Source organism: Lutra lutra, chromosome 17 (genome assembly GCF_902655055.1).
Source record: "Lutra lutra chromosome 17, mLutLut1.2, whole genome shotgun sequence".
NCBI classification, from domain to species: domain Eukaryota; kingdom Metazoa; phylum Chordata; class Mammalia; order Carnivora; family Mustelidae; genus Lutra; species Lutra lutra.
Genome location: NC_062294.1, coordinates 50,990,159 through 51,012,906, shown reverse-complemented (window position 1 = coordinate 51,012,906; position 22,748 = coordinate 50,990,159). Strand labels below are relative to the sequence as shown.

Below are 22,748 nucleotides of genomic sequence, written 5' to 3'. Positions count from 1 at the left end.
AATTGTTTTCAAAGGAGAAATCTGGCAGGCATAATTCTACTCAAATGACCAAAATTACCAACGCCAGTAAAGCAGCGTATGGAAACCAGAACCAGACCACAGGATGGGATGAGGAGCAACCCTGCTGTGGTATTTTTGCCAAAGGTGTGAAGCTGGAATCGAATCGTGACGGAACATCAGACGAACCCAGACTAAGGAACAAATTACAAAATAAGTGGCTTGTAATCTTCAAAAGCATCATGAAAATCTAGATGCACACATGATCCAGAACTGAATCCTTCTGCCATTTAGGCCATGATTGGACAACCGATAAAATCGGAATGGGGTCTCAGGGTTAGATGGTAGTGATGTATCCATTTGAATTTTGATTTTGAAGTTTGGTTTGTGACTACAGAAAATGCCTTGTTTGAGAAAATACAGACTGAAATATTTGGGAGTGATGCAAGGAGCATGGCTTTGACACCTTATTCTCAGATGGTTCAGGAAAAAAAAAAAAAAAGGTTCTCAGCACTAACTACTTGAACGTAGTTTAAGATGGTTACGTGTGGGACGCCTGGGTGGCTCAGTCAGTTAAGCGTCTGCCTTTGGCTCAAGTCATGACAATCCCAGTGTCTTGGGTTTGAGCCCAGTCAGGTTCCCTGTTCAGCAGGGATCTGCTTGGGATTCTCTCTCTCCTTTTCCCTCTGTGCCGTCCCCCACACATGCACTCCTCACACTCTCTCTAATAAATAAATAAAATCTTAAATAAACAAACAAAAAAGATGGGGGCACCTGGGTGGCTCAGTCAGTTAAGTGTCTGCCTTTAGCTCAGGTCATGATCAGGTTCCCTGCTCCTCCCTCCTGCTCTGCTCCTCCCCCCACTCATGCTTGTACTGTCTCTCTCTGAAAAAAAAAATTTTTTTTCTCTGAAAAAATCTTAAAAAAAAAAAAAAAAAGAGATGGTATGTGAGTATGTATAAATAATTTCAAACTTCCTGAGGTATGGGTCTCTTTTTCTCCCTCCTTCTTTCACCACATATACATACCACACACCCACCGCACTCCCCCAACAAACGCCCCAGATATTTAAGAAAGAAAAGAGACGACAGTATAATTAGGATGCTAAGTGAACCAAGACCTATCCGCTCCCAGGCAGTTGACGCTGCTTGCTAACGACCAAAATGGAACTGACAGATGAAAGCTCAAATACCTAGTGAAGATGAAACAGTCATATGGTTTTTAAGATGGTTTTCTACATCCCCATAATCACTCCTTTGGGATTTAAATCCACTGTAAGAATTGGTATACGAAATGTTTGTACTGTCCTCAAACTTTTTGGTCAATGAGTCTGTCTGACCTCAAAAGTCAAGTCAAACAGCCCCTGAGTGACATTTACTGCCTGATACAGACTGCTCGACCCTTCTTAAGAAGTCTCACAACACAGATTCAAGCCATCAGCAGTATGGTCTGGGAATGCCATCACAATAACAAAATAAACTCTCATGAGGTTTCATAAACTACCAAGATTTTAATTCAGAATTTTTGTAGTTCACCTGGCTAAGAATCCACTGATTTGTTAGGTCACGATGCTATGAGAAATGAGGAAAAAAGTTCTGTTTCATGGTCTCAGTCCTACGAAGGCCCACCTCTAAACTTTCAGGGCTTGGGGCGAAAGTACAAACGGAAACCCATATACCACTTCTACATATTTAAGTATAAATCATACAAACAGGCTATTAAAAAATAAAGTGTATTATATTCTCTTGCCTTAACAAATATATTTTCTTCATTACTCCCTGGAAGACTAGGATCAAATTTGGAATTCTCACCCTCCTTGGGAGTTCTGTGCCAGAATGGGTGCACTGCAAAAGGTGGTCCTCGGGGCGCCTGGGTGGTTCAATGGGTTAAAGCCTCTGCCTTCGGCTCAGGTCATGATCCCAGGGTCCTGGGATCGAGCCCCACATCGGGCTTTCTGCTCAGCAGGGAGCCTGCTTCCCTCTCTCTCTCTGCCTGCCCCTCTGCCTACTTGTGATCTCGGTCTGTCAAATAAATAAATAAAATCTTAAAAAAAAAAAAAAAAAAAAGATTAAAAAAAAAAGTGGTCCTCTTTCCCATTCTCCTCCCACCTCTGGCTCTCACAGCTCAAGAGGCTCTGCATGGGAGTGCAGCCTCGCAGGCCGCCCTTCCCCCACTACAACTACTTCTCGGCCCTAGGCACATGGACATTGTTGCTAAGGTTTGCACTCTGGAGGAAGATGAGGGAAGAAGCCCACGTAAGCCTGGGGTTGTCTGGGCAGGAGATTCCAGGGGTCCCAAGCATCCACAATGTGGTCCAGAACTGGAGAGGTGGGGTGGAGGGGGAGATGGGCCCAGGTGGACACATCTCTTTAATTCCATGGAATCCTCACTCTACTAGGGGAAGGAATGGCTGCAAGGACACCAGAGTGGGACCTTGTAGAGCGCTAGGACCAAGGACAGAGGCCCTCTTTCCTCCCCAAGTCAAAGGGCAGAACTCCTCGAAATTTTGCCAGTAACTTGTGAACTCAGACAAATGAATTTACCTCTCTTAGGCCTGTCTCTGGCAGGCAACCTTTAGGGAAGTTTTCTGAAATTTGGGGAGGAGGACCCCAGTAAACCTTATCTGAAATACGTATCAGCCCTCCAGCTACAGATGACAAAGCCAGAGGGGGGCACATGGCTCAGGCCACACCAACCAGATTCTTTCTCCTGGGAACTAGGAATTTGAAAGCTAGAAACAGAGACACATTGATGACCTGAAGGGCTCTTTAGAGAAAAGCTAAATTCTGACCGTCTCCAAGTCTCCCCAGCTGGCCTGGTCTTTATCCTTCTTGAGTCACAGTGGCTGTTCAATGCTTCTTGTGCTACTGCACCCTGCCTCCAATTAATGTCCCATTTTTCTGGTTCCAACTACCTAAAGAAAGCCTATCCGCATCTGGGTGCCTGGGTGGCTCAGTTGGTGGAGCATGCGATACTGATCTAGGGATCATGAGTTTGAGTCCCATGTGGGATGTAGAGATAACTTAAAAAATAACTAAATAAAAAACCAAAAACGATGTCCTCTAATCTATAGTACAACAAATGCAGGTGGTGGTGCCCGTCTTATCCACCTCGCGGACACTGGATTTATAACAAGAAAAATATGTCTAACAGCATCCACAGAAAATGAAGGGTCTTCACGAAAAGCCCCCAGCAGTATCTGCCAGGCAGCCGCAACCACCACAAGGAACACACTAAAACAGGTCACTTGTGCACCTCACTCAGCCCTCCCCGCTCTCCCCGCCCTCAGCTCACGGATCGCTCTGGGTATAATGCCTGACTGACTTCCCTCCACTATCCATTTCCGTTCCTGGCAATTCTGAGCCTTAAGGATTTCAATCTGATAGTCTAGTTAAGACTAATAACAAGCCCTCTTACACCTCTTCCCAGACGGGTATCAGCTTCCTGAGGCAGGGACCACCATGGAAGACGCAGCACTGCACAGAACAGAATGTCAGTAAGTATCCGTGAGCTGATAGGGTCCAATCTGCTTTTCATTTGCCAAAAAGCCCGACAGTAAATATAAAAGATGAATTCTCCCACCCAGTCTGAGAGCCGTCAAATTGCAGGGCTGTGCTGAGCCACTCAGAACAGTGGACAAGTGCAAAACCCTCACTGCAACATGAGCTGGTTTGATGGACTGAAGCAAGGCAGCAAGAGAACCGACACAGCCTCTTAAAGCCACAGCCTCCAAAGTGGACTATCTGATCCCAGGCTTATGGGGAAATACGTTGCGCGAAGAAAGCAGAAGATGGTACTTGTTTACATAACATATATTAGATCACTATGTATGACTCGTGTGTGCTAATGGATGTTCATTAAAACTTCAACTTCATCACATATGTGAATGAGTAGAAAGAACACTGAAAGGAACACGACAGTCATTATTGGGCAGCAGGGCTCACATTTTCTCAACTTGTTCTGTGTTTTCCACATTTGGGACTGTAAACACATTTTTTTTTTTTTTTTAAGATTTTATTTCAGAAAAAGAGAGAGAGACAGAGAGCACAAGCACAAGGGTAGAGGGACAGAGGGAGAAGCAGGCTGCCCGCAGAGCAGGGAGCCCAACTTGGGACTTGATCCCAGGACTGGGGATCATGACCTGAGCCAAAGGCAGACACCCAACCAACTAAGTCACCCAGGTGTCCCAACACACTTTTTTTTTTTTTGAAGATTTTATTTATTTATTTGACAGAGAGATCACAAGTAGGCAGAGAAGCAGGCAGAGAGAGAGGGGGAAGCAGGTTCCCTGCTGAGCAGAGCCCGAAGCGGGGCTCAATCCCGAGATCATGACCTGAGCCAAAGACAGGCTTAACCCACTGAGCTACCCAGGTGCCCCACACACTTTACTTTTAAAAAGCTGAACATCTGGGGTGCCTGGGTGGCTCAGTGGATTGGGCCGCTGCCTTCGGCTCGGGTCATGATCTCAGGGTCCTGGGATCGAGTCCCGCGTCGGGCTCTCTGCTCAGCAGGGAGCCTGCTTCCCTTCCTCTCTCTCTGCCTTCCTCTCTGCCTGCTTGTGATCTCTCTCTATCAAATAAATAAATAAAATCTTTAAAGAAAAAAAAAAGCTGAACATCTGTAACAAGGGCTACAGCTCTGGCTGCAAAGCTAAATGTGAATCAGAATTGAAACAACTTTGAAAACCAGATTTCTAGGTTGGACTTCCACACCTATCACAGGAGTCTATAGTTTTCAAAAGCATTCTAAAGAACAACAACTGCAATCCCAAAACAAAGCTGTCAGTCACACTCAGCAGAGTGGCAGAAGAGCCTGAAGTCACCAAATGTTACCGTCACATACGCTGATTCTGGACTGTGACCTGACAGAACTACTCAAGAGTCATTTAGCAGGTCTGGTTAAGTTGAAACTGCACATACCCTAATTCCCTCCTAAGTATACACCCCAGAGAAATCACACATTTACCCAGAGAGATTATCTACACACACACACACACACACACACACACACACACACACACACTTTCTCTCTGTGACACCATTTGTAACAGAAAAAACGTACATGCCCACATGCCCATCAGTAAGAGATTCGATAAACAATAATGCTTTCGGGGCGCCTGGGTGGCTCAGTGGGTTAAGCCTATGACTTCGGCTCAGGTCATGATCTCAGGGTCCTGGGATCGAGCCCCACATCAGGCTCTCTGCTCAGCAAGGAGCCTGCTTCCCCCCCTCTTTCTGCCTGCCTCTCTGCCTGCTTGTGATCTCTCTGTCAAATAAATAAATAAAATCTTAAAAAAAAAAAAAAAAACAAAACAAAACACCAATAATGCTTTCACACAATACAGCAAAAAAAAAAAAAGACATAGTGTCCTGCAGGGCTGTCCTAGAGAACTCACGATGATGATGGCAATGTCCTGAATCTGTATTTGTGCTTCACAATACAGATGCCAATAGCCACACATGCTTGGTGAGCATTTGAAATGTGGCTAGGAGAATGAAGAAAATTTTTTATTTTAGTTAATTTTAATTTAAATAGCCATATGTGGCCAGTGGCTAACCACAATGGAGAGCAAAGCCCTAGACCTGCAGACAAACAGACGGCCTCACAAACATAATGCTGCTCTTAAAAAGCAGGTGGTCGGGGCATGTGGGTGGCTCAGTGGGTTGAGCCTCTGCCTTCAGCTCGGGCTGTGATCTCGGGGTCCTGGGATCAAGCCCCGCATTGGGCTCTCTGCTCGGCAGGGAGCCTGCTTCCCCCCTCTCTCTGCCTACTTGTGATCTCTGTCAAATAAATAAATAAAATCTTTAAAAAAATAAAAAATAAAAAGCAGGTGGCAGCACATATACAATATTAAACCTGAGGGGCGCCTGTGTGGCTCAGTGGGTGAAGCCTCTGCCTTCGGCTCAGGTCATGATCTCAGGGTCCTGGGATCAAGCCCCGTTTCGGGGTTCTCTGCTTAGCAGGGAACCTGCATTCCCCCCCCAACTCCGCCTGCCTCTCTGCCTACTTGTGATCTCTGCCAAATAAATAAATAAAATCTTTAAAAAAATATATTAAACCTGGTTTTTAAGATGTTAAAAAGCATACCAAACAATTCTATATTGCTTGGAAATACATAAGTAGAAAGAAGAAATGGGCGGGAATGAGAACCACAACTGAGGACAGAGGTTACTTATATCGGGGAGGGACAGCCAGCGGACCTTGACCATGCTAGCAAAGGTTTATATATATATTTTTAAAGATTTTATTTGTTGAGGCGCCTGGGTAGCTCAGTGGGTTAAGCCTCTGCCTTCGGCTCAGGTCATGATCTGAGGGTCCTGGGATCGAGCCCCGAATCGGGCTCTCTGCTCGGCAGGGAGCCTGCTTCCTCCTCTCTCTCTGCCTGCCTCTCTGCCTACTTGTGATCTCTGACAAGTGAATAAATAAAATCTTAAAAAAAAAAAAAAAGATTTTATTTGTTTACTGGACAGAGAGGGAACGACAGCAAGAGAGGGAGCACAAGCAGGAGGAGTGGGAGAGGGAGAAGCAGACTTCCTGAAGAGCAGGAAGCCCGATGCGGGGCTCAATCCCAAGACCGAGATCATGACCTGATCCGAAAGCAGACGCTTAACCCACTGAGCCACCCACAGGCCCCAAAAAGTTTTATGCTTTAAATTAGTTAGCGGGCCCTCAGTAGTCAGCTAGATCATTCTCAATTTACACCTACATCACATTCCATTGTTTAGATTAACAAACGTGGTAAAAAGCCATGTCAAGCAGGGCTGTAACCGCACCTTCCAGATACGTGCTATTTATTTTGAGAGAAAGCACACTAGCACATGCAGGAACAGAGGGAGAGGGAGAGAAGCAGACTCTGCACTGAGCATGGAATCCCACAGCCCTCGACCCTGAGATCATTACCAGAACTGAAATCAAGAGTCAGAGGCTCAACCAACTAAGCCACCCAGGCATCACCGCCCCCACCTCCGTACTTTAAAAAATTCCCACAAATGTACCTGCCTTGGGAAGAAGACAGAGAAGGAACGCACAGATAGGTCCAAAAGGACTAGAAATATTTGGGTTTTTAAGTTAGACAGTGTTTTCTTATGTCCTCTAATTTGTACTGATGTGATGGGACACCTGGGTGGCTCTGTTGGTTAAGAGACTGCCTTCGGCTCAGGTCATGATCCCGGAGTTCTGAAATCGAGTCCTGCATCGGGCTCCCAGCTCCATGGGGAGTCTGCTTCTCCCTCTGACCTCCCCTCTCATGTTCACCCTCTCTCTCAAATGAAAAAAAAAATCTTTAATTTGTACTGATGTCATATTATCTGAGGGTATCAAATATCACAATAAAAAATATACCGGATTGTGCTCTGATGCTGGGAGAGACCTCTTGCCTCAAGCCTAAAATGCCAAACCCCCACCACCACCAGCCTCCCCCCAACACCTGTCCTACCTGGAAAACCTGCTGTCGGCACTCTACCCAACTGTGCAATATGCACCCTGACTCTCCTGTCCCCGACCCCAAACCAAGTGATTCTGACAATCAGCAGGTCTTCGAACACCTCTGGCCTAAAGGTCCTGGTCTAGGGAACCCAATGACCTACTTCTTAATATTCCCGGCCAAGTCCCTTGTCCTCTTCAGAATTCTGTTCTCTCAGCCCAGCTCAGGTAACGTAAACCACAACCACTAATGTGCCAGGCGGTTAATTAACCCACTTGGTTGATCACAAAGAAAGTCAACTCAGTAATTCTTTTTTAAAATGACAGTGATCTCCAAAGCTGTCCTATGATGTGGCAGGAGCAGCCACAACATAGTGACCAAACATCTCCCGGGGACTGTGCCGGGGACTGCACCAGGAGCACAGCAGTGAACAAAAGTGCCCAGCCCTTCCAGAGCCTAGACTCTGACAGGGAAACACTGACAGGTTCCCTCAGCATCACGAACCAAGGTGAAGAATGAGAGCGGTCAGTCCCTGGAATGTTCCCTTCAGCATGGGGATGAGAGATGAGTCGTCCACAAACTGCTCCGAAAAGGGGATCAAAATAATGAATCACTCCTCAACCGTGGAATTTCACAACTGATTCATGACAGGAGTATTAACGGTGCCCAAATTAGTCCCTTACTATTTCAGAAACAGAGGTAAAATTAAATCTGTATTTCTTAGCATGTCACGAACAAATCCTATGTTGTGTTTAATTTTTAAAGAGCCGTGATGGAAAGTAACCACTCCCGGGCATCTACTCGCGTCTGGCAGCCCTTAACAGTAAAGAAACAGAGCAGCAGCAAGGGAGCACGAGGGTGGCCTTGTACCCTAAAGGCTTTTCCAGAAAGGTCCCAATCTTCACATATTTTATCTCATCATCCCCATAAAACTTCAAATTATCCTAGAAACTCTAAGGGAATTCACACTTTAGGCGGCAGGGCAAGCCTGTGGCTTCGACCATCTATGTCCTCCCCATCCACTCCGCCTTACACGGCCGTGGGAGCTCAGGCAAGTCAAGGAACTTCTCTTAGCTTCCGCAGCAGCTATAAGAGGAGACAACAGGATAGAATGCCTCGCACATAGTAGGCATCTTGCATTTCAAAGATACAGAAAGAGCTGGCTGCTTTGGGGGTAAAGGAAGCCAGAGTCATTCTGTTCCAATGTCTGCCTTTCAGCTGATCCCACTTCCTGTGACTAAATGCCAGTCCTGGCTTCGGTGCTCGGCAGACCTGCCTTCACGTGCCAACTCTGACGATTCTTCCTCTGAGAAACCTTTCTGGACATTTCCTTATCACAGAACTACTGCCCTCTCCTTTACCCACTTTGTACTGATGTCTCTATTAAACTTATGCCCAAGACCTGATTCTGATGAAATCTGTCTCGTAACTTTTCCTGGGCACCACAGGAAGCCAACTACTGAGCACCTACCTCTGGGCTATGCATTTTCCCACTCTTGTATTTATCATGATGACACATGTGCTAGAAAGGCCCAGTATCCTCCTAAGCGGTGTGAAAACCACAAGCTCTATTTTTCCTCTTTGTTTTTTAACGTTTCTAATTTAGGAGCACAATGTGTACCTTGAAGCAAAAGTGGCTATACAACATTTGGTTGAACCTAAGGAAAGGGGGGGGCGGGGAGGGAACCCTAACCAGAAGCCTTTCACAGGAAACAGGAAGTGGTTGCCTCCCCACCCCCATCCTGCACTTTGAGCATAACCCAACTACTTATTCTGTACAATTCAGGCGAAGGGGCATAATCTCAATCAAGGAATTTCTGAGTTGGAAGAAAACTTCAAAATCCCAGAGCAGTCTCTGCCAAAATGGACGAGGCCTGTTATTATGAGGTGGCGAAGCCGGAGCCCAAGCCCAGCTCACACCCGTCCTTCCACAGTGCTCTTAGTGAGGCCGCACAAAGACAAGGTTTGGAATCCCAGGGATTGTCATCAGGAATGCGCTGAATGCCTCACAACCTTAAGGGCTCGGGGTTGGAATCCAGGCCTGAATTGTCCAAGTGAAACAGCTGACTAACAATGTCAGCTGGGGAATATTTTGATACCTTCAAATTCGGCCCCTGCAGGAAGAGGCCGCACAAAGAGCTCTGTGACTGAAGAGCCCAAGGAATGGTACGCAAAGGCCACCGGGTGCCTGGCTGGGCTGCCCACATTCCCCTCATAGCTCCGTAAAGTGGCTCCCCAGAGCGGTTTCCAGATCCACCCCAGTGGGCACCATCAGTATTGAGTCCAGGGGAAGCGTCCAGCTGGGAAGGGCTAACAAAGCTGGGAGCTCTCCCCATTTGAATGTGAAAGACCCCGCCTCAATCAGAGAAGGCCCTTAACCATAAAACCCTTCACACCAAGGCCAAGTGTCACACTTGTAAGAGGGTGTGATTTATAAATTGACAGCACCCACAAAGGTGCTTTTGTGCTCCTCCGTTAGTTAACAATTTATCTCCCCCCACCAAACTCACCGAGCTATTCAGATAAAGCTTGACTGGGCCTCAAAAAGAAAGAAAAGAAGAGAGAAAGAAAAGGACCCAAGTTTTGGCCAAAACACCAATGTTCACTCTGGGTAATTATGGTCCTGTGAATAGACACTAAAATTAGGGCTTAATAAGTCCTCTGTATCACACTCACAGCAATCAAACTCTTCCAATACAAACATAAAGAGCAAGAAAACGAAAATCTCCGGCCCAGCCTTGCTGGAAACTCAATGAGTTCCACTTCTGTGGTTTCTGCAGTCTCTCTTGTGGTTTCTGCACTCTTAGAATCCCCCCTTTAGAGCAATTTTAACTTGAAGCTCTGACCAGCTGTTTTTCTTTCTCCACATTTAAATCTACAAAGCAAAGAGTAAATACGGGCCTGGTCATCTCTCTCCTCAGTTGGACAAAACCAATTCTGGCCCCTTCATCTTGTCTCCCCCATCGCGTGACCCCCTTCTCAGATTCCAACAAGGGCTTGGGAAGATCCTCTCCTGCCGAGTCCCCGCCCCTCCTCTCGCTGTAAAATGGACTTAAATCTCTGCGCCAACTCAGTACAGCCTACGTCCCTACAAACTATGTTAGAAAGTACACACCGGATGATAACACTTGTCAACATTGAGGACTTTCTTCCTAAAAGGTTATCTGGTGGAAAGCCGACCCCGAAACCTCATCTTAAAGAAGAAAAGCATAAACAATTCAAACTTTAAACTGTATTCCTGCCCACTTAGGTAGGATTTCCCTAAATTGTCGATCCAAAAAACTTTCTTTTATCCAAGAGGCATGGCCTTTGCTCCAAACAGTTCTTCTGCTACTGCTCCAGATACTAGAGGCCGCTGTCGGCCCACACACCAAGTAAGCCCTGCAGGCATGTTCTCTTTAGCCTCTGCGGGGTGAAAGGAAGAGCATTCAAACCAAAGTAGTAGGTGGGTCGTGTTAAAAAGTTTGGGACTAGGGGTACCTGGGTGGCTTAGTGGGTTAAAGTCTCTGCCTTTGGCTCAGGTCATGATTCCAAGTTCCTGGGATGGAGCCCCGAGTCAGGCTCTCTGCTCGGCAGGGAGCCTGCTTAAAAATAAAGTTTGGGACTGGCACCTCGGTGGCTCAGTCCATTAAGCATCTGCCTTTGGCTCAGGTCATGATCCCAGGGTCCTGGGATCAAGTCCTGCATCGAGATCCCAGCTCAGCAGGGAGCCTCTCCCTCTGCCTGCTGCCCCCCACCCCCCACCCCCACTTGTGCGTGCCTGTGTACTTTCTCTCTCTCCAAATAAATAAAATCTAAAAAAAAAAAAAAAAAAAAAGTTTGGGAGGGCAGGTGAGTATGGGGGAAAAAAAGTTTGGGACAGAACCTATTAAAAAAAATCTATTTCTGATTCCGTTAAAAACTGACACCTGGCATCACTGCGTCCATACTCCTTCATGGCAACAGCTGGCTGCCACTAAGCAGCAGCCACCCCCCTCTTTAAGTGGGCCAAGCACTGGCCCGGCTCGTCCAGGCGCCTCCCGTCAAGACTACATGCTTGCTCGTCCTGCTTGCAGTTGTGACTGCCTGTCCCCCATAAGGCCCCAAAGCTTCTGATCATTCCCCCCCTCACAGTACACATACCTTTTTGACCATAGTAGTTTCAGATGAATCAAGCTTTGCTCTCTTGGTATCAGGTCCATCTTCTACCCCTTGGCTAACTTTGGCAACTTTGGTTTTCTCCCTAGAGGGTGACAAGGGAAGGAATTGAGCTCTACTCTCTGAATCATGCCAAAGAGCCTCGCCAGCTCACGTGATAGGATGGTGGCTAAGAGCAAAAGCCTGGGGCGCCTGGGCGGCTCAGTGGGTTAAGCGTCTGACTTGATTTCAGCTCAGGCCGTGATCTCAGGGTCATGGGATTAAAAACAACGTCAGGCTCCAAGCTCAGCAGAGTCTGCTTGACGTTCTCTCCCTCTCCCTCTGCCCCTCCTCCCCCAATGTGTGCTCTTTCCCTAAAATAAATCTTCAAAAAAGGGGGTGGGGGGGGCAATAGCTTTGCAGTCAGGTATAGCTGAGTGGTTTCCAATCCCAAAGTGGCTGATGATTACCTGATCAATCAGGTATGTGAGAATAATAATCCCTGACAGAATTATTTTAAGATAAGAAATAACGAATTGCTTAGCATACATTGCCCAGCACAAGGTAAGCTCTCAAAAAGTCTTTATAAATTTCACTTGAATCATGAGCTAGAGCCAAACTTCGATTTCTCCCCTCTGCCATGGGGAGCTCACATTAAAATAATCTGGGCTTGGGGCGCCTGGCTGGCTCAGAGAGTTAAGCCTCTGCCTTTGGCTCAGGTCATGGTCTCAGGGTCCTGGGACAGAGCCCCACATTGGGCTCTCTGCTCAGCAGAGAGCCTGCTCCCCGCCCCCACCTCTGCCTGCTTGTGATCTCTGTCAAATAAATGAATAAAATCTTTAAAAAAATAAAAAAATAATTCGGGCCTGCTTTTCTCCAGTTTGCCTTCTCCGTCCATTTACAGCGTGCCCAAAACACTACAGAGTTTCTGAGAGCCATAAAACACCAAAGTTACGAGAGATCTTGAACATGTCTGTCCTTCCCCCATCTCGATTTTACAGACGAGGTATGTGCAGACCAGGGCAATTTCAGCGATCTGCCTAAGAAGCTGAACAAAAGAAAGCAACTCTTGACTCTTGGTAGGGAGCTTCACCTACCACACTGGGCCTCTCTTCACCTCTTATTAGCAAGGGAGGTAGTCAGAAATAATAGCCAAAACCCCACCGCAGGTAGTTTTACAATACTGGTATCATCTGCCATCTTTCATCTAGAAGCTGTAAGTTCCAAACACTGCAGGTCCCATCATGTGAGAAGCACCAGGCTCTGCAACCCTGATACTCAAACTGAGAGGATAAGGTCTATTTGTTTCACCAGCACTGTCTCTGGACTTGGAAGCTTTCCCAAGACAGACTCTGGCTGACTGTGCCTTCAGAGTTACCCACCTGGCTATTCCGTACTCATTTTATTACCAACCTGGAAACACAGAGGCCAAAACTGAGGTGCATGTGTTTACAATCCAAGCAAGCCTTCCCTAACCAGATGGTGTGGTTTTGCCCAGGCTACCCAAACACCCACCGGGTGTATTCGACTGCCAGAAGAACTCCGCTTTAGATTAGACCATTATTTGGAAACGGGGGCCACATCTGCTACAATTCTCAACACACAACCTACATAATCAGTAAGCTGTTAATGAACTGGTTTCCAAGTGTTCTAAGCATACTTTCCTTAGATGGGCTGTTTCCTACTGGTGAATAAAACTGTATTTTTTTCTGAAAATGTTACATTCTCCCCTCCTCTCCCAAAACTTACTCTACGAATTCATGTTCTCCAAGATTGGCAAATGTGTATCCATGGTAGCCAAAAACATCTCCTGTAAAAAACTTGATGCTATTTTTGTGGCAGATCTGGTCAACTTTGATTATGACATCCCTGGAACAGCAAGTCAGGCAAACCTGCAGAGAGGAAGAATTGGCGGGGTGTGAGTTTTGCAAACTGTGAATCACTGCCCTCATGTCTACATAAATCTTGGTGAACAGTCTCTCTGGGCATGTCTAAAGCCCGTTTCCAACTGGTGTAACAGGTTCTTTGGATCCTATGGTTAGAAGACAAAAGAAAAGTTGCAGGTTTCACTAGAAATGTAAATTGCGAGACCTCCTCTTATTGCAATCAAAACAAATGGGTTTAACTAGAAAGTAAGGCCATTCCACGGATTTCTCTCCCCTGTTCTATGAACATATATAAACCACATCTCAAAGTTTTCGTGAAAAGGAAAAAGACAGTAATAACTTAGCGTAAGTTATTTCTAAATTATTTAACCTGTTAAAATCTGCATAAGCTATCATGAGAAGCACAACCAGTTTTAAGTGACTCAGGGGTCACATTTAAATTCGAGGGCATTTTCCCCCTTCTTTTGATTGATATGTTAAGATAAAGAAGATAAACAAGTCATGTTGAGATTATTTTTCCACAGTTTTCCACAGTTTTCAACGTGCAACTTTATCTGAATTTAAGGACAAAAGAAAAGGTTACACACCAAGTGACCTTCCATTCAGACCTAGACAATGAACCGGTGATTCACTCAATAGACTTATCAATGTTGCTCTGAGGCCTCTAGGTTGTGTTCCAAAAAGTGGAGGTACTGCAAATAGCTAAATTTTACTGCATAAAACACGATCTTTTCAGGAAAACCTTTGGGATAAGGGTCACGAAGAAAACTTCTAAACTGCACGTTTTCTTCTGAACACAGAAAACACCCAAGGGAAAAAAATCAAGTCTAAAAGGCAAGACAGCCACAGTTGAACATGCAACGTTGACCAAATGGAACCCTGCAGAGTGAAAAATGAGGGTAAAACCTAAGAGGCCAGAAACACGCGGCCCCTGAGGCATTTATCCCCGCCCCCATGCACATGCTTTACACAACCCACCAGCCCCGGCTTCAGTTCTAACCAACCCTCTAAGTGCTAGAAATGCAAGGGACACCTAGAATTAACCAAATGTGGTTACTATGGATAAAGAAATGAAGACTTATGTCCAAACAGAAAATGTTCCAATACTTGGGAGTTACAAAATAGAATGAATTAAATTAAAAAAAAGACAAACGCACAGATGATCCATCATTCCAAGCACACATTTGAACAGATGCACATATGCAATGTAACAGTGTGGAAAAACAAACTACTCAGCCCAGATTCTAACCTCTCATGTAATGGACCTCTCATTACAAACCAAGCAGATCATCTGTGACTACTCCACGGTTACCCAACATTTGTTTAGCTTTTCCTGGGTACAGGGAACCATGTCTGAAAGGTCACAGATGCTGAAACAAAATTTAACTTATCCTTCACCTCTGCATAGATCTGGCAGTGAAACCAAACGAGGCTGGATATGCCTCATTTGGCTTATGACTACAGGGAATGTGTCTGGTTATCCATGGCAACATGGTCAAAGCGGCTGTGTGAAAGAGACAGACACAGACCAAGATCAGGTGTGCTCTTTTTTAAGACAAAACACAAGCTGTAGTTTGATATTTCTAACAACAAAAAAATGCCTCTACTAGAGAAATTAACCACCAACTTGTTTTCCAGAAAAAACACTTGCAGTAAAATGTATCGAAGCTATATGGAAAGATTCTGGAAGGAGTACAAACACCAATGATGAAACCTGGTCTTGAGGGAACCCAAAGAAGAAACCAGCAGACAGCAAGTCACAAACAGCCACAGCAGATCCAACAGACTGGATCCACTACCAACATAGTCAACACGGAAAGGCACCGCGCTAGTGAGGCACGTACACCGAGGCAATGTCAGACTCGAGACTCCAATGTACTAAACCTAGGGATTTTACACTCTTTTATGGGACTTACAGCATCAAACTGAGTGAAAAATGACTCCGGCTTCTTTTCTATATTCTCAGTGTCCACCTTCACGTCCACCATGGGGTTGAGATTCTGGGCTCGTTCCAAAGAGGCTTCGGCCCTGTTGCGGCCCACAGATCCAGTACGGATCAAGAACTGAGCCCCGGGGTCTTCCGGAGATACCTAGAAATAGCACTGTTTTAATACCTGAATTTTAGGGAGAAAACAAATTCTCGAAAACAACAAACCTTTCTGTTTTCAAGGATAACGAAAATACCATCTAATTGTATTATTGTTCTTGCAGGAATTTGCCTAATGCAGACTCTCTACACTCACTCCTTCAGAGGCTTAAAGTAGAGACACTGAACTTTTTTTACTTGCCATTAATAGTTAAAGAGCACCCCCTTGTGTTTATAAAGAAAATTCACTCTAAACAGAAAAGTCCACACTTTCTTCTTTAAATCTGTAACTGCTAATAAAATGATAAAATTATCAGTGGTTAAGAATTTGCCAAATACCTACTATGTTCCCAATTTTAAACATCTGGACACAAACAATAGTAGTTTAAAGGATGTAGTCCCTGGGGCACCTGGGTGGCTTAGTCAACTGACCATTTGCCTTCAGCTTGGATCATGATCCCAGAATCCTGGGATGGGAATCCTGGGATTGAGTCTCGAGGCAGGCTCCCTTCTCAGTGGGGAGCCTGCTTCTTCCTCTGCAACTCCCCCTGCTTTTGCTCTATCAAATAAATAAAATCAGACCAGTGCCAACATCAGTCACAATTAAGAATGCCTGAAATTAACTCTTAAATTCAATTAAAGTTCAGAAAGGAGGAGAGATGAGTAGGGCTTAAGTAAATGGAGGATTTCACCCACAAGGCTGGATGTCAGCAGAGAGCCTCAAAGATGATAAAATCACCTGACAGGGGCGACGGGGTGGCTCAGTCGGTTAAATGACTGGTCCTGGGATGGAGCCCAACACTGGGCTATCTGCTCGGCAGGAGCCTACTTCTCCCCCTCCCTCTGCCTGCTGCTCCCCCTGCTTGTACTCTCTCTGTATCAAATAATAAAGTCTTCTAAAAAGAAATAAATAAAATAAAATCACCTGATAGCTGCCAATACGATAACAGATTCCATTCCGTTCACAGCATTTCTTCACATATCCAATATCTAATTTAACAATTAATCTCTACTAGTATGACCTTGCTACCTTCACCAAGACAACACAAGCGATCTCCCTCCTCTCCTCCAGCCAACTATCCCTTACCACCTTTCCTTCAAGAAAATGAGCTGGTCTTCCTCCCATTCAAGGCCACCCCTGTAACAGTATCCTTGACCCATCCTGTCCTACTTCTTCACGGATCTCATTACATACTGAGAGGTGGACATCATACTGGTTAAGAGCAAGGCTCTGGAATAATTCAAGTCGAATTCAAATCTTTGATTCAAATCCTAGCTCAGCCACTTACTGAGCGCGAGCAAGGGTATGGGAATCACAGGAGAAGTGAGGGTAAGACAAGCAGTACACTTTCTATAATCGCTCTTTAGTGCTGCTCTGCTCTTCCCTCACTGGACAGCCAGTCTCCACGTGGACCCTCGTGGCTACGGTTTCCCCCGGACTCCATCTCAGAATCACTCATATCTCCGTTCTCCACAGCTCCATAAACTCACTACCTCTAGTTTCTGCTGGCATATCTTCTTGAACTGTTCTTACTGGCACAGATTGCTTCCTCGTCCATCAGAGTCTAACTGCCCACCAGATATCTCCTCCTGAATATTCATATTCAACTCCTCTATTTTCTGGTCAGTTGATGAGCCTACCAACCACCCATCCAATTACTTGAGCCAGAAACCCCAATCTTTATAGTCTTGTTATGTCCTTGATAACAGCCACCTGATGACGTAGCTAAGAGCACAGGCTCTACCAAGAGTCCGACTCACTGGGTGCTGGTCGTACCACCATCTACTATGACCTTGAGTGGACCAGTAATTCACTTCCCTTTCCTCATATCTCTTATCTGTAAAATAAGGATGACAATCCCTACATCTCAGAGTTGAGGACGAAATGAGATACAACTACAGCTCTTAGCGCAGTATCCAGCACCTGCCGGAAGCATCTGCTACTACAGGTGCTTGCTTTCCCTATGCCCCCGTGTATGATCCCACTGATTCTACCACCTCCTGTTTTTCATCTCCGTGTGCTTCTTGTCTTTTCTATCACTAGTGCTATTATTCAGACCCTTTTTATTTTTTACCTAAACTACAAAAGCAGCCTTCTAGGTGGTCTTCTTCCCGTTATCTTGTGCAAATCAGATACAGTGACTAGTGTTCTACAGGAGGCCTGAAACTTGACCAGGTCACCCATCCCATATTTGAAACTCTTTAATGAATCCTTACCACCCAGAGGATTGAGTACAAGCAAGGCTTCCTAGCAGGGCCTTCATGATTTGGACTTTACCTACAATCTGCAATCCCCCCCCCCCCCACACACACACACCACTTTGGGCTTCTCTTTCTAAAAACACCAAATAGCACTGCTTGTTATATTCTACTTCTACCATGCTGTTCTATGCCACTGCTAATGTTTCCGCCTAAAACACCGCCCTTCAACTTGAAAAATCTGTTTGTTCCTTAAGCCTCAGCTAAGATCACAGCTCCAGGAAGCCTTTCATGTCCCTCTACCACAACCTGAATCTAGGAGCCTGCTCTGGTTTCTAAAGAAATCTCGAGAATGGGAACCCAATTTTGTGCATCTTTGTATCACCAGTGTCTAGACAGGGTAGCCTGCAGGTACTCTAGGATATTTGTTAATGTAAATAAAACTCTCTGAACTCTGAAGGACAGGAATTAACATCCTTGATTTATACATGAGCAAACTGCAGGGCACCTGGCCCACTCAATTGGCAGAGCACGAGACTCTTAATTTCAGAGCTGCAAATTTGAGCCCCACACTGAATATAGAGATTACTAATATAATTAACTAATTAGCAAGCTGAGTCCCTGAGAAGTTAATAAAGCCTTTTGCCCAGCTTGAAGATGTGGGATTTGAGTCCAAATCTGCAAAATTCCAGAGCTTTTGCACTAGGTAGCACAGTCTCCCTGGGATGTTCCTTTTCAGGGGGGAAAAAGAAGCACAAGCAAATTCCAAAAGGCAGAACCATCAAAGCGTATCCATGAATTTATGAGGTAAGAGTCAGGCTGGGTAAGCTGACTGGGCCCAGTTTACATGAAGCCAGCGGTTCTCAACTCTCCCTGACTTTTATTTTATTTTATTTTTTTTAAAGATTTTATTTATTTATTTGACAGACAGAGATCACAAGTAGGCAGAGAGGCAGGCAGAGAGGGGGAAGCAGGCTCCCCGCTGAGCAGAGAGCCCGATGCGGGGCTCGATCCCAGGACCCTGGGATCATGACCTGAGCCGAAGGCAGAGGCTTTAACCCACTGAGCCACCCAGGCGCTCTCTCCCTGACTTTTAGACTCACCTGGAGAACGGTTTTTTTAGATTTTTAAAATTTATTTATTTTCACAGAGATCACAAGTAGGCAGAGAGGGAGGCAAAGAGAGAGAGGGAAGCAGGCTCCCCGCTGAGCAGAGAGCCCGACGAGGGGCTCAATCCAGGACCCTGGGATCGTGACCTGAGCCGAAGGCAGAGGCTTTAACCCACTGAGCCACCCAGGAGCCCCGAGAACTTTTATTTTTAACAAATCCCCCAAATACTCAAACCACAGATGGGACGGAGAACCGCTGTATTAGGTCTTGAAAACCAGTCAGAGGAATGAGGCATTTCAGTGGAAGGTACACGGAAGGCACTGCAAGTCCTCAAAGTGAAGACGGCAGGGATAACAGTCAGCCTGTTCAAACACTGGATGGCACCCATCGCTGTCCTGAGCAGTAACAGCACTCTGTCACGCCTCAGTATTCTATCATCGTTCCCCATTCTCCGAGTCCTGCAACCAGATGAGGAAGTCATCATCCCCATCTGGTTTCAGTTTCCCACACTACAGGCCTCCACATTTAGGAACGATCCTTCCCTGGCTCTCTCTGCTCTGACCCTCTCTACACGGCAAACAAGTTCTCCCTCCAAAAGCCTCTAGGGGGCACTGCGGTTGGGGAGATGTCAACACTGCAACTGCTCCGCCCACAGTTTGCTTCCAAGAATTTTCTTTCCTTAGAAGGTTTTGAATTCAAGTCAAAAATCAATTTGTGATTGATATTAAGTGAAGCAACCCACATTTCTCTTCATTGCAGGAGAATTTCTTTTAAATCCTGATACTACTTTTCTCCTGAAACCCAGACAGAGGAGCTTTAAAAAATTTCATCAACATTTGCTTTCTTCCACAGAGCCTACACCTCACTGTGTGGCTAGTTACTTAGCATGTTCATCGTCTAAAAGGAAAGACACCCAGAGTATCATGTGATGACACAATCTTTCAAGTATTTTACCTTAAACAACAACATGATTTCTAGAATTTGCTTTAAAATACTGTCCAAAAAAATACAGACAAAAAAAAAAAAATACTGTTATCTGTAGAAGTCATATAGATGGGTTATCCAACGTTATTCTACTTTTGCATATATTTGAAATTTTCTATAAAAGAAAATTAAAACACTGAAGCATGAGAATGGAAGAGAAAGAAGTTATTTTCACCTTGGAAAAACTGGTCAGAGAAATCTACAGAGGAGATGAGAATGACTCCCATATCTCCAATTACATGGTATGCCATAGAATTATGATCAGATGTTTAATTATGTGTAAGCACCATGCTAAGCAGTCTGCGTCCATTCTCTCCCACCCACTGTTTTCCAAACTCATGAAGCTCTCCTGAGATACCTCTCAAATGTTACATAGTCCTGAGCCGAATCTCAAACCTTCTAAAGCAGGATCACTGCAGGGTAAAGGCCAGCTACACCGTAACAAAGCCCCGAGGGGATTGTGCCATTTTAAGTAGTCACGCAGGCGGTTTATACGTATGAAGTGGAAAACCACCCCTCTCCTCCTCAAAGTCACCCTCCAAGGGAGAGACTGACTACGCTTTAAAGCGCAAGGAGGACACAGGAGACAGGAGCTGACCACCTAGGACGTGCCAGGGCCGCGAGGCCACAGCTCCACTAATGCCAGCCTTCTTTCACAAGCCTGCAGGGGCACACAGGAATTCACGACACCTCCAAGTGTTTTATACTGAAGAGGGGAGGCCATGAAGGAAGAGTGAGGAGGTGGCCAAACATCTCACCTGTTCAGGATCCAACATGGTCAGTCCTTTCACTCCTGCGAGAATGAGATTCTTGGCAATTTCAGCCCCGAGTCCTTTCATGCCGACAAGAAGCACCCGGGAGGCCCGCAGCCTGTAAGGCAGACACTGTTAACCAGGTGACAGAGAACAGTGAAAGTTTCACCGAATTATTGAAAAACAGAACAAGTCACAATAACAGTGAAGTAATTTTGGTTTTCATTAAATGCATGGAAGCATCATGGATAGAATCCAGGAAAGAGACAGGCTCTAATCCATCCTGCAAAGAACAATTCATTCAACAAATATTTATTGAGCACCTACTATGCCAGACACCCCTCTAAGGTATAGAAATAGAGCAGTGAACGAGACAGACATAACCCCTGCCCTCATGGAGCTTTTATTTTATGGAAGAGATAGACAGAGATATCGGATGTCAAAAAGTGATGAAAATCAGGGAGGCCTGGCTGGCTCAGCCTGTAGAACGACTCTGATCTCAGGGACATGAGTTCAAGCCCCACACTGGGCACAGAAGAGCTTACTTAGAAAAAAAGAAAAAAAGAAGTGATGGAAATCAAGCAGGATATAGATCAAGAGTGTTGGAGGATGCTATTTTACTCAGACAGATCATGAAGACCTTTCTGAGAAGGTGCTGAGCAAAAATCAAAATGAAATGAAGGACAAATATACAAATATTTGGGAGAAGAGCAAGTACAAAATATACAAAATGAAATGAAGGCAAATATACAAATATTTGGGAGAAGAGCAAGTATAAAAGGCCTGAAGCAGAAGAGTTCCTGGCATGTTTGGGGGCCGGAAAGGACAGTGGCTGAAGAACAGTGAGCAAAGGTAACAACAGTAGGAGGTGGGTCACACACAGAACCAGGGCCCACATCACAAAGGCTCCTACAAGCACTGTAAGTGCTGAATTTTATCTAAGCACAACAGAAAGCCATGGCAGGGGTGGGCCGGATTCCTGGAGGGATAAGGGTGTCACAGTTAAGGCAAGAGAGAATGAAGGCTTGGACTAGTACAGCAGCAGAAGAAAAGGTGAAAAGGGGTAGTATGAGCAAAAACAGGGTGGCATTAAAGAGTGTGTATTTGGAAAGTGTTTGATCATCCTAGTCTATAAAGTCACAAAAGACTGAGATTTTAAGAAAGGTAATCAGAGGTCCAGCTATCTCAAAAAGTCTGGGGGTGCCTGGGTGGCTCAGCCAGTTAAGCGCTTGCCTCCGGCTCAGGTCACGATCCTAGGGTCCATGTATCAAGTCCTGCATTTTACTCCTTGCTCAGCGGGGAGCCCGCTTCTCCCTCTGCCTGCCATTCCCCCTACTTACGCAAGCTTGCTCGCTCACTCTCTCTGGCAAATAAATGAACAAAAATTTTTTAAAAATTTATGAAATGAGCAGCTTTTCAACTTGCACTAATATTAAGGAGAACATGAAGCAGCTCTTCTAAAAACGGTACTAATAATTACGGATACTTGCATGTAATTAGACTAGAGATCTTTTATGAGGATGGTGGCTGACAAAACAGGGTGCCACACTCATCCTTCAAATTCGCAGACACCGGATTTCTTTCACTCATACAACCCAAGGGTAAAATGAGGGGGAGGGAATATTGACAGTATTTCCCTCAAAGGCGTATGTCCAGGTCTCAGCTTCTCCATTATGGCTTTTCTTCTATGGGGCCTTTCCACTGCCATCCACAGGCTAGCAGACACAAGCCTTTCAAGTGACAATTCCACTTCTCTAAAAAAGGAGGGAACCGCGAAGAGGCCTTACAAGATACAAGCAAGGTAAATAACAGAGATACTAGCAATGAGTAATTCACTCATCACAGATTTATACCAGTGAGTGGAAGGAGGAAGAAAAGCTATGTCCTTCCAGAGGAGCTCCTATCCCTCCAGAATCAGCACATTTAATAGGCCATGTTTCCAAAAAGAATACAGTACACATACCAAACCTTTTGACATCAAAAAGGTTGACTGCATTTAGCTGTACCTTCCATATCTCTGCTGTCACTGTTAATCTCTAAGTCTTCCCTTCACCTGGACCCGACACTGCCCCACCTGGAATTCCAGGGTGCCAAGTTCCAGGGTTTCTGTCCTGCTTGGCTGCTCCACTACCTCAAAGATACAGCTAGAATAGCCCAGCTCTCCCCTGGGAAATTGTATCTTCAAACAATAGGCC

General features: G+C 45.4%; 1 protein-coding gene across 1 annotated transcript in view; it reads right to left on the bottom strand.

Moving 5' to 3' along the window:
* SAE1 (SUMO1 activating enzyme subunit 1) overlaps positions 1–22,748 on the bottom strand; it is an 83,095-nt gene that overhangs the window by 46,251 nt on the left and 14,096 nt on the right. The window contains exons 2-5 of the mRNA XM_047711280.1: positions 20,560–20,671; positions 15,339–15,512; positions 13,286–13,428; positions 11,543–11,642 (exon numbers count right to left, since the gene is read on the bottom strand). Coding sequence (XP_047567236.1) covers positions 11,543–11,642; positions 13,286–13,428; positions 15,339–15,512; positions 20,560–20,671 — 529 coding nt within the window. The remainder of the gene's footprint in view (positions 1–11,542; positions 11,643–13,285; positions 13,429–15,338; positions 15,513–20,559; positions 20,672–22,748) is intronic.